The sequence below is a fragment of the Anopheles stephensi genome, chromosome 3 (assembly GCF_013141755.1).
Source record: "Anopheles stephensi strain Indian chromosome 3, UCI_ANSTEP_V1.0, whole genome shotgun sequence".
Taxonomy (NCBI): domain Eukaryota; kingdom Metazoa; phylum Arthropoda; class Insecta; order Diptera; family Culicidae; genus Anopheles; species Anopheles stephensi.
The window spans coordinates 38,595,987-38,607,403 of NC_050203.1; the positions used below are offsets into that span (position 1 = coordinate 38,595,987).

The 11,417-nt window shown below is 51.6% G+C and overlaps 2 protein-coding genes across 2 annotated transcripts; both read left to right on the forward strand.

Annotated features, from left to right (window-relative positions):
• The first annotated feature begins 2,457 nt into the window (after nucleotides 1–2,457).
• Nucleotides 2,458–7,592, forward strand: LOC118511867 (tectonin beta-propeller repeat-containing protein-like). Its single transcript, XM_036055467.1, is given in 5 exon segments — nucleotides 2,458–4,286; nucleotides 4,288–5,390; nucleotides 5,456–6,527; nucleotides 6,606–7,061; nucleotides 7,132–7,592. Coding segments are annotated over 5 exon segments (4,044 nt in total). The 5' UTR covers nucleotides 2,458–2,915; the 3' UTR covers nucleotides 7,174–7,592.
• Nucleotides 7,593–7,751: 159 nt separating this feature from the next.
• LOC118511871 (ankyrin repeat and MYND domain-containing protein 2) lies at nucleotides 7,752–9,452 on the forward strand. The gene is made up of 2 exons (XM_036055471.1): nucleotides 7,752–7,823; nucleotides 7,924–9,452. The coding sequence occupies exon 2, from the start codon at nucleotides 7,939–7,941 to the stop codon at nucleotides 9,196–9,198; it is 1,260 nt and encodes a 419-aa protein (XP_035911364.1). The 5' UTR covers nucleotides 7,752–7,823; nucleotides 7,924–7,938; the 3' UTR covers nucleotides 9,199–9,452.
• The last annotated feature ends 1,965 nt before the right edge of the window (nucleotides 9,453–11,417 follow it).

An 11,417-nucleotide genomic window follows, 5' to 3' on the forward strand; every position in this document is an offset into this window, starting at 1 on the left:
GAGAAGGTGATTAATTCACTGAAGGTTTCTGCTACTACAATCTGTTGGACCGACTCAATGACTGTACTTCACTGGTTGAACTCCGTACCAAATCGCTGGAAGCCGTTCGTAGCCAACAGGGTGGCTAAAATCCAGCAAACTTCCGGCATACAGTGCTGGAAGCATGTTCCAGGCACCGACAATCCAGCAGACGACATCTCGCGTGGCTTAACACCAGAGAAACTATTGGCATGTGAACGCTGGTGGCACGGGCCACATTGGTTAGCACGCAACGCTGAAGATTGGCCACAAAACACTTCACCACCAAACGAGGCTGAGAGCGCAGAGGAGGAGAGGTTAACTTCACCACGGGTTGCAACAACATCTACAATCTGCGAATTTCGGAACAGGTTGTTTTCCCGAATTTCGGCTTACCACACACTGCAAAGGGTTGTTGCATACGGCTTGCGCTTTATTCATAACGCGAAGCTTCACAAGGGAAATACGGCACATTCAAAACACATACCACCTCTCACTACGGACGAACTCAAGGCGGCAGAACTCAAACTGTGTTACCTATCACAACGAGACACTTTCTTCGAGGAGATACAAGCCCTACAGAAGGGCAAAGAGATTCCAAAGAACTCCAAACTGAAGTGGATCTCACCCTTCATCGACATCGACGGGATCCTGCGCATCGGTGGCCGGCTCACTAACGCACAACTAACAGAAGCAGAAAAACACCAGGTCATCTTATCTTCAAAGCACCCACTTGCCGCACTACTAGCTGTTTCGATTCACTTGCAAAAGTTGCATGCTGCACCACAATTGCTGCTATCTACTCTGCGCCAAAGATTTTGGATTATTGGTGGTCGCAATTTGTGCAAATCCGTGTACCACACTTGCCACGCGTGTTTTAAGGTAAAACCAACACTCATCAAACAAACTATCGCCGATCTGCCAACATCACGCGTCACACCAACAAGGCCATTCTCGGTATGCGGAGTGGATTACTGCGGGCCAATCTACCTAAAACCAACCATCCGCAACAGAAGTCCGATCAAAGCATACATCGCTATTTTTGTATGTTTTTCAACACGAGCGGTACACATCGAACTGGTTGGCGATTTAACCTCAACAGCATTCATAAATGCACTTCGTCGTTTGGTTGCACGCCGCGGTCAAATCAGGGAACTTCACTCCGACAATGCAACCACATTCAAGGGAGCCGCGCACGAGCTGAATCGCATCTACAAGATGCTTAAATGCGACGAACACGATCGAGCTGCAATATTTGATTGGTGCGCGACGAATCAGATGAAGTGGAAATTCATCCCACCGAGAGCGCCGCATTTTGGAGGTTTATGGGAGGCAGCGGTGAAAGCAGCTAAAAAACACATCATTAGAACCATCGGCACTACAAGCATCACGCAGGAGAACATGCTTACCTTGCTTGCCCAGGTAGAGCAATGTTTAAATTCACGGCCAATAACACCTTTATCCGATGAGCCGTGTGATTTAGAACCACTGACACCGGGCCACTTCCTTGTCGGTGGCAATATGCAAGCGGTACCAGACATCGATTACACCAATACGCCGAGCAATCACCTGAAGGAATACCAATTGGTACAAAAACAGCTCCAATCGATTTGGGCCCGATGGTATCCGGAGTATCTGCAACAGTTACAAGCCCGGGCCAAATATTGTTCCGGTAAAGCAGCCGTCCTACAACAAAATCAATTGGTGATTATTAAGGAAGACAATGTTCATCCTACCTCTTGGCCCATGGGGCGCATCGTTGCAGTACATCCAGGAAAGGACGGGGTAGTTCGCGTTGTTACACTGCGCACTGCTTCAGGGAAGCATATCGTCCGCGCAGCTAATCGTCTAGCTGTTCTACCAAATCCAGACCCGCTAAGTCATCTTGAAACCACGGAAACCACATGCACTGATTAATGCGCACTTGTAAACCACGCTACATTGTTTACATTCACAAGTGTCAATCACGGATCAAGATAAACAAACACACGCCCACACGCACCCACATATACACACACACACATGATAACAGGCAGATAGGAGATAAGCATTGCGTCAGGAGTACACGATTAGTTTTGAATTCACATTTGCATGAAATTTAAAGAAGTTCCTTCTTTGGTGGCCGGGAATGTGGGAATTAGAATAATTATATAATCTTGCCTGCATTTGAACTACAGGATTTAATATTACAATTTTCGAGCATGCATTTAAATTTCACGAATTAAACAGTAGACAATTAAGGATTAAGATTAGGACTACTCGACTGTTATACACTTACACGAACTACTCGAATTACATGTAAATCATTATGGACAAACGAATACACAGTTGCAAACCGACCAGCGATACGAGTGCACACAGTCTCACTTCAATCCTCAAAATATATCACAACCACCCCCTTTCGTGAACATTTTCACACCGCGGTAAGGCACATGGAGCGCCCAGTGTGCACTGGTTTGTTTACATTCGTTGTGCAGTGTGCGCTTTCCGACAGGGCAGGCATGAGCGAATTGTTTAACATCTGTCAAACGAAAATTTTCCAAACGCTGTGCAGGTTGCATCTTTGTGTGGAGGGTGGTGTGTGGTTATTTAAAAACGATGATAATTTACCTATCCCGCTAGTGGCTGTGACTTTACATTGTTACAGAACGTAATTAACGTAACGTAACGCTCGCCATGCACTGGGTGTAATCAGATTTCGCGTGTGTGTGTGCACCGTAACCGTGTGTGAAAAAACGAGCGATCGACCTAGGATATCGATTATTCGCGACAAGGATACTCCGTACTCGCTTTTGTGCGATTGTGTCACGTACGTTCTTACCTCGACTCAGCATCACCGCGTTGGTTCAAGGAGAAGCGACACGCTCGGTCCATAATAAGAGAGACACGGCCGAACCATGCCAAGTACGCTGCTATTTGCAAACAGCAATGAAGGTCGTGTCTATGCGCTCTCCACGTCCGGGTCGGCCTGGCGCGAGTTCCTGTACCTGGGGCTGGAGTTTAAGAAAATCTGCGTCGTGCCCCACTTTATGTGGGCCATCGGAGGCGATCGACAAGTGTACGTGCACGTCCACGGGCTGGATGTGCCGATACGCATCAAGGAGGAGGCGTTCGAAAATGAGCGCTGGCTACCGATAGAGGGGTTCTCCAACCGTCTGCTACCAACGGACCGGTACCACTTCTCAAACGCCGATGGAACCGTCGACCGGAACATCGACAAGGTACGCCTGCCGTCGATGGCCTGGCAGTGGGAAGGTGAATGGCAGCTCGATCTCACCCTCGACGGTCAGCCACTAGATCACGACGGGTGGACGTACGCGGTCGATTTTCCTGCCACATACCATCCACAGAAGAACTGGAAATCGTGCGTCCGTCGCCGGAAATGGGTACGCTTCCGACGGTACTGTGCACTGAACTCCTGGTGCGCGGTAGCACCCCTGCACAAAGATCCCACACAGGAACCGTTCATCGACGTTTCCATCGGTGGCGCAAATGTGCCCGGAGCTTCACCGGGCCTGCTGCTTGTGTGGGCCGTTACAGCGCACGGACGCGTCATGTTCCGGTCGGGCGTTAGTACGACTGCTCCGGAAGGATTACGCTGGACGGCCGTTACCACCCCGTCCGGCTGCGAGGTGTCCCAGATTTCCGTCGGAGCAACGGGTCTCGTTTGGGCGGTGCTGTACAATGGGCGAGCAATCGTGCGGGCCGGTATTACGCGCGACACCCTCACCGGAAGCACCTGGCTGGAGGTAAAACCGCCCGGAACGAATCTCAAGATTGCCCAGGTTGCGGTCGGCACCAACTCCGTGTGGTGCGTGACGAACGACAATCACGTATGGTTCCGGCGGGGCGTGCACGGCGAAGCGTCCGGCGTTAGCGAGGATGCTACCATCGGCAGCGGGTGGGTCGAGATGGTGGGTAACATTTCGCACATTTCCGTTGCGGCCAACGATCAGGTGTTTGCCGTCGGATCTGAAGATCGGGCCCTCTACTTCCGGTCCGGTGTGTCTGCCTCGGATCCGACGGGTAAAAAGTGGCGTCTGATTCAGCTTCCGATGCAGCTGAGCCGCACGTCGAGTAACTTTTCGTTTTCCAGCCGGCAGAGCGGAAACAGCTCCCCGACGACCACGAAGCATCGCAGCTTGAACAGTCTGTACAAGGAACGGTTGCAGCAAGAAACGGGAAACGCCGGCCCTGTCGGTGGTGGTGGTGGTGGTGGAGGGGCGGCCGGTGGCATAGAGGAAACGTCTCGTTCGGCACCGACGGCCGAACGTGAAAAATCGCCCGGAACTGTGGCACAAACCGGAGCTTTCGCCCGACGCACTGGCGGCTCAGCTAGAGGCGAAGCAGCAGCAGCAGCAGCAGCAGCATGTTGGCAGCCTGGTAGAGAGCAAGCTGACGCAGAAGGTTTCGCTGGAGAGTGTGGCCGGCACGAGCGTACCGGTCAGCAACGAGGTGTACGAGATCTCGGGCAAGCAGCTGAAAAACTCCCGCGCCTGGAGTCCGGTGCGTTCGGTTGGGTCCGTCGTCGGTACCGAGGCACATCCCGAAACCGATTCCAGCGTGTTCGAGGGAGAAACTTCCCGAGATTCCGGCGTGTTTGGCGAGTGTGAAGATCATGGCGGGTCGCAGAATTGGACCGATTGCGAGGTACAGTGGGTAGGCTGTTCGGCCGGCGCCGTTACCGTAGATCCGGCCATGCTTCCGAACTGGTTCAACGACAGCTTTTCGCAAAACGCATCGGAAGAGTTGAACCAATCCTGGCGGCTGCGATTGCTGGACGACCTCAAGAAACGTATCCCAGCGAACGAGGTGGAGAGCGGTGCCTTTGCGCACTACGAAAAGGCGATTGAAATGAGCTCGTGGGTCAAATCGGGCGAGGCGCGCTGCGCTAAATCGGGCCACCCGTTCGAGGACTGTCTGATAGAGCTCGAGTGGGTGAACAATCAGGGTACGGGGCCCGATTCCGGCACGCTGACCGTACTAAACTCGGACGGCATCACGACGAAGATGCAGTTTTCGCTGTCCGAAATTACGTGCATCATGTGCTGCAGCGAGCCCGGTTCCCCGCGGCTTGCCATCCACGCGCCCCGTTTACCGCCGGGCTCTTCCCCACTGAAGCTGCAGTTTAGCGGTGATACGGATTTGGAAGATTGGATCTCGCACCTTACCTCGGTCTGCTGCCAGATTAACGAGGTACAGGGACGTCCGTCCGCTCGCTCGGTGTGGATCACGTCCGGCATGGGCGATGTGTTCGTGTTCGATCCGATCAATCTGGAAGCGCAGCAGTGGGACCGGGAAGCGAAAAGCTATCGGCAGCGGATCGATCTGAAAGCGACCGAAACCCCGTACCTGACAGCGCTTCATAATGGGTAAATGAATTTTAAATGTTGCACCTGTGCTTTGCACCAGCCAATAATGCATTTCTTTCGTCTAGAATGCTGATCGGGTCGCGGTTGGAAATTTCCGGCTTCATTTACGATGACGCAGATCAGGTGCGTTTCGATCTGCAGGGCCATCCGACGGTGCGCTTGCGCCACAAGCTGGAGACGCAACGCAACATTCCGCTGCACATAAATCCCAGGTTCAACGAGAACTTGACGGTGTTCAACTCGATGGCTGCGTCCGCCTGGAGCGAGGACGAAATCCGGGACCGGCTGGTAACGTTTGCACCGGGCGCCGAGTTTAGGCTGGAAATCTACACCGACACCGACGGATTCCGGGTGAAGGTGAACGGGAAGGAGCATCCCAAGTTCCACTATCGCAGCGGACTCGCGCCGGACACTGTTTGCAGCCTGTACAGCAGTGGCCGGGTGAAGATACTGCAGATCGTGTACGATAGTCCGAAAATCATAATTCCGCTGCGGGACGTGTACTGGCGCCAGATCGGGGGCCACATGAAGCGGGTCGTATCGTGCAAGGCCGGGGTCGTGTGGGGTGTTGGGTACGACAATACCGCGTGGGTGTACACGGGCGGTTGGGGTGGAGCCTTCCTGAAAGGGCTCGAAACGAGCAGCCAGGGCATCAACGTGATGACAGACACGCAGAACTATTACATCTACGAAAACCAGCGATGGAACCCGCTGTCGGGCTTCTCCTCGACCGGGCTGCCCACGGACCGGCACATGTGGAGCGACATAACGGGCAAGCACAAGCGCAGCAAGGAGCACGCCAAGCTGCTGTCCATGCACTGGCAGTGGATCAGCGACTGGATGGTGGACTTCCACAATCCTGGCGGTGTCGATCGGGACGGTTGGCAGTATGCGGTCGACTTTCCTGCCTCGTACCACGCGAAGAAACAGTTTACCGACTACGTTCGACGACGCCGCTGGTATCGCAAGTGTCGCCTAACGACCAGCGGACCGTGGCAGGAGATCGGTAACACGAAGGTGGTGGACGTGGCGCTGCAACCGGATAGTGACGATGCGGACTGCACCCTAACGGTGTGGGCGATTGCAGCGAACGGCGATGTGCTGTACCGTCGCGGTGTATCGCAATCACAGCCAGCGGTAAGTTTCCGTGCCCGTGTCCATCGAAAATTGGCCGATCTAAAGCTAATGTGTGTGCTGTGACTCCTTTCGCTTTAGGGTACCGGCTGGGAGCACGTCCCATGCGATCAACCGCTAACCAGTATCAGTATTTACGACAACAAAGTTTGGACGGTCGGCAAAAATGGGAGCGCATTCCTGCGGTGTGGCATTACGGTGGAAAACCCGCTCGGCAACAAGTGGCAGATGATTGAGCCTCCGGGAGGCGTTAGTTTTAAGCAGATCTCGGTCGGAACGTGCGGCATCTGGGCGCTGGACACGGTCGGACGGCTGTCGGTGCGCAAAGAAATCAATGGCACATTCCCTGAGGGTAGCCATTGGCAGCTGCTACCAAACGTGTTGAACGATCCACCGCACTACGAAGGGAACAGCGGCTTCAAAAACGTGTCCGTCGGTGAGCACGTGTTTGCCGTGTCCCAGTCGGGCTACGTGTGCAAGCGTAGCGGCATTACGCCCTTGAATCCAGCCGGAACTGGATGGATTCTTGGAATACAGGTAAGGAAGCGTGCAGGTAAATTGGGGGAGAGAACTTCGTTTTAACTGTTGCATTGTTTTCCCCCTGCAGGCCAACTGGAGCTCTGTTAATGTGACTGGATTTTACGATTGAACTTGGTGTGATAGACAGTATAAAAACGTATTTAAGGAAAGCCATTAAGTAAGCAAAATTAACAATCTAGCCTGAATGATGCTATTGCTATTTGATGAAGGCATAACAATCTCACTGTGTACATGAATAGGAACCTCATGTTTGTTGTCCAAAGCAGCGCTTACACCTATTAGCGCTTCTACCTATTCCAAAAATAAATTAGCTACCGCTTACATTAAACATTGTTGTATTGTCAGCAAAGCTATTTCACATTGCTTTTGCTATCCATTTGTTCCGTGCAGCTCATGAACTCTCGTACAGCTATGCTTCTGGTTTAGTTCGACGATTTGTATCTGTTGCTGGTCTGATTAGTGCAAATTGACTGATTGAATAAAACGTCATGTTTTGATGATTGCAATAAAGCGTGTATGCTATAACTGCAATATTGATTTCGTTTATCGTTGACTAAGTTCTTATTGCCATGTGCTTGAACACGTTTTAATAAATCATGCTTCCAAAGGATTTTCTTTTTTGGTAAACAATCCCAACTGTACATTTGAAAATAAATGCCTTCAGCAATTGTCAAACTTTTTGAACAGTGCACCAACCACTATCCATGTGCCGGAGCTGTCACATTCTGCGAAGCGCATGTTTGTGGCCGAATTGTGTATGTGAGTAGAAAAGGCAAAGAAGTGATCATTTCTTGTAACAAAACATTTTGCTTGAAAAGTTTGTGATATTAAGATTACACCTGCTCTGTAACGTCTGCAGCGTAATTAGGCGAACATGTCGTCCGAACAACCGAACCCTGCTCGGGACGCGGCAAAGGCTACCGCCGAGGGCAGCAAAGCAAACTCCACCACTCCGAAGGTGGTGCTGACCGAAGACCAGCAGGCAATATTTAATCGCATCGCGAAGAATGAAAATAGCGAGTTGCGTTTGTTGCTGTCGCAGTACAAATCGTGCGTCGATTTTGTGGACGAGAATGGCATGACGCCGCTGCAGCACGCTGCGTACAAGGGCAACAAGGAAGCGGTGCAGCTGCTGCTCGACCAGGGCGCGGACGTGAACTCGAGCAAGCACGAGTACAACTACACAGCGTTGCATTTCGGTGCGCTGTCCGGTAATGCCGAAGTTTGCCTAAAGCTACTGCTGGCCGGTGCCGATCCAAAGGCAATCAATTCCGTCGGCCGAACCCCGGCCCAGATGGGTGCGTTCGTTGCGAACCACGAAGCGGTCGGAACGATCAACAATTTCGTCCCCCTGAGCGAGGTCGAGCGGTATACGGTGGGGCGGGGCGAGAAGGAACCCTTGCTGCCGGCGATCCTGCTGGAACCGTTCCACAACTTCATCATGCAGGTCAACATTCACCCGGTGCGGATACTGCTGAATTTGCAAAAGTACGGCCTGTTTGCGTCCGACATGAAGAACCTGCGCACGGTGCTGACCGAGATGATGGAGCGCGAGATGAAGCGGCGCGGCGAGGTGAACGAGGTCATGGCCTTTAAGTACCATTATCTCGGGTACATCATGGGAGAAATTGTGAAGCACCGTGACTACGTGAAAACGCTGCGCGATGGCCAGCAAGAACCAAAGACCGATTTCGCCGAGCTGTTCGCCAAGCGCGTGCTGAAACCGAACAAGGACGGCACGCTGGAGTACGTGGAGGGGCTTGTGCGGGAGTGTGTGCGCGAGTTTCCGTTCCGCGATTGTACCATCTTCCGGCAGATGGTGGCCCAGCTTACCAGCAAGGAGAACCTAGCGCCGGCGCTCGACATTGCCCGGGCGGCAATAAACGGGCAGCGCGGTTTCCAGGACACGATCACCTTCTGCAGCTCCTGCGGGGAGGAAAAGCCGGACAAAAAGTGTTCCAAGTGCAAGGAGGTACAGTACTGTGACCGCCAGTGCCAACGGTTACACTGGTTTACCCACAAGAAGGTATGCAGCCGACCGACGGCTGCCGCGGGCGAGCCACAGAATTCCGCCGCCAAGAATATCGATTCGACGGAAATCAGTGAGCAGCTGCAAAAGCTGGTCGCCGGTTGAGTCGGAGCGCGAGCGTGAGTAGCGGAGGAGCGAAGGAAGTGCGTCCCGGTGTGTACGCACTCCCAAATAGCACTATTTTATGTATGTCCCATCTGTGTTGTGTGTGTGTGATTGGTGGAAAAGCCATGCTGAACTGGGTAAGCAGTGTCTAAAGTATCGTATTTGTCGTGGTCAGTGATGTAACATGGAACGGAAATTCAATCATGTTCAAATAAATAATGCTGGTTATCAATAGCCTCGCATGGAATCGTAAAGGGGTCCATTTTTTTCCACACAACTCCGTCCGAATAGAATCTCGAAACTCGAGCTGTTATGAGCCTCCAATTTCCATTCCACCAAAGGCCTGATACTTAATTCGCCCTTATGCACCATTGGGGACTCCCAGCACTTTATTTCTCATGGGTCTGAGCCTCTGAGCCTTAAACTCCGTCAAAAACTGATAAAAAGTCCTCGTTGTGTGGATGTATAGTGGGAGATTCGCCGTAATGCTGAGTTCTAGAAGCTCAGCGAGATCCCATCACGATCCTGCAGGCTGGACATGTCATGAGAATGGCACCGGACGACTCAGTCCTTAAGATCTTTTTAAGCCGTCCACATAATGATTTAAACCGATGCATTGAATCTCCTTTTAATGTTCACTTTATTCTTGCTCACAACTATCCTTCCCGTTAAGCTTTCGATTCGATCGGACCTGAAGCTACATTTACATTAATTTGAACCAAAGGAGAGGAACGTGCGTTTTCCTTGTTGGGCAATTTTTCAACCCCTAGCCCTTGGTGTCTGTCCTGTTTATCCAGTTCTTTGGTGGAATGGTGCCGAGAAACATCAGACTCATCTGCCTGAGGCCGTACTCCACGTGGTTCCGGTTGCTCCTTCGCTTTGTCTGCTTTCGGTTGATTTCCTTCTCCATCTACGACCTCCAAAGCGTCCTTCTCCAGTGTCCTTGATTCGGGACTTTGATCTTCCTTCTTGGCTGGTTGGGTGATTTGCGGTACATTTAGCTCATCAAACTGATCGTCGAAAACCTTCTCCTCCGTGGAGTTTCGGTAGGCTACCCTGCTTGAATCGGTTGATTGCTGCGGCTTCCGGTCGGGACGCTTCGGAGGGTGAATTTGGAGGAATCTTTCGTACAGCTGTACCAGATAGTTATCCGAAAGTCGCTCTGTGAGTCCATGCTCTTGGTGGCCATTTTCGAAGGGTGCTGCAATGACGGCTGCACTTAGGCACACGAGGAAAAGAATCGTTAGTTTCAACATTTTGACTGGCAGCTGAACGATGTAAAAGCTACTGATGATGTTGGCTGATAGATAAGCTCTTCTTTTTATAGTAACCAGCAAAGGAAGTGAGGCAAACGAAAGGCACACTTCATACACAGTTCAAACAAACTACTTGAAATCTGGGAATCGTTTGGGGGAAAGTTTGATAGGCAGAGGTCGCTTTAGGTGACACTGTTCGCCAACAAGCAGCCAACAATTATTCATGATGACAATTAAAAATCAATCGATAAATTCTACAAGTGATAAAACGTGTTCTTCGTAGACTACAAGCTCACCGGCGAATGTTGCCCCGGGATTCAAAAATATTTATCATCTGCATACAGCATTTGCTAAAACGTGATTGGAGCACGCGCCCCAGAGGAAAGTTCACTTGCGCATCAGTCTCAAGTGGACGGGAAAGCCTGGAAGTGTTTGGATAATTATCTCACCATCGAGCTGATTGTATCTAGTGGATAGTATTGATACATGCCCTCGAAAGCGGCACACGATCATATAAAAGGAGTCTTCCGAAGGTGAACCGATATCAGTAGCAGGCAGTGCTTTCTCCCTTAAAGCCAGTTCTCACAGTTGTGTACAATGAAACAAGCCGTAGTGTTGTTGGCGGTAGTGGTGTTTGTGGCCGTGGGATCGGCAAAGCCATACGAACCATACCGTAAACCATCCGCGCCCAATCAGTATCCCTTTTACGGGCCTAACTTTCTGTACGGAACTGATCGTATTTCTGAGGACTTTCTAAGGCGTCTGTTTGCCCAACGTCCCAAGGACGAGCCGGTGGATGTCCAATCGAGCGGTCAGCTTAGTGATGTGGACGAACGTCTGTGGCAGTTGCTGGTGCCTCAAGGAAACCAAGCCGGGGAGGTTGATGCTGAAGAGCGGGAACCGTTGAAGGAGGAGAAACAACCTGGAGCGCCGGATGTGCAGGAAGAACAAGTGGACAGTGAG

Coding starts and splice junctions, on each gene's coding strand:
- LOC118511871 (XM_036055471.1), top strand. CDS start 7,939: ATGTCGTCCGAACAACCGAACCCTGCTCGGGACGCGGCAAAGGCTACC.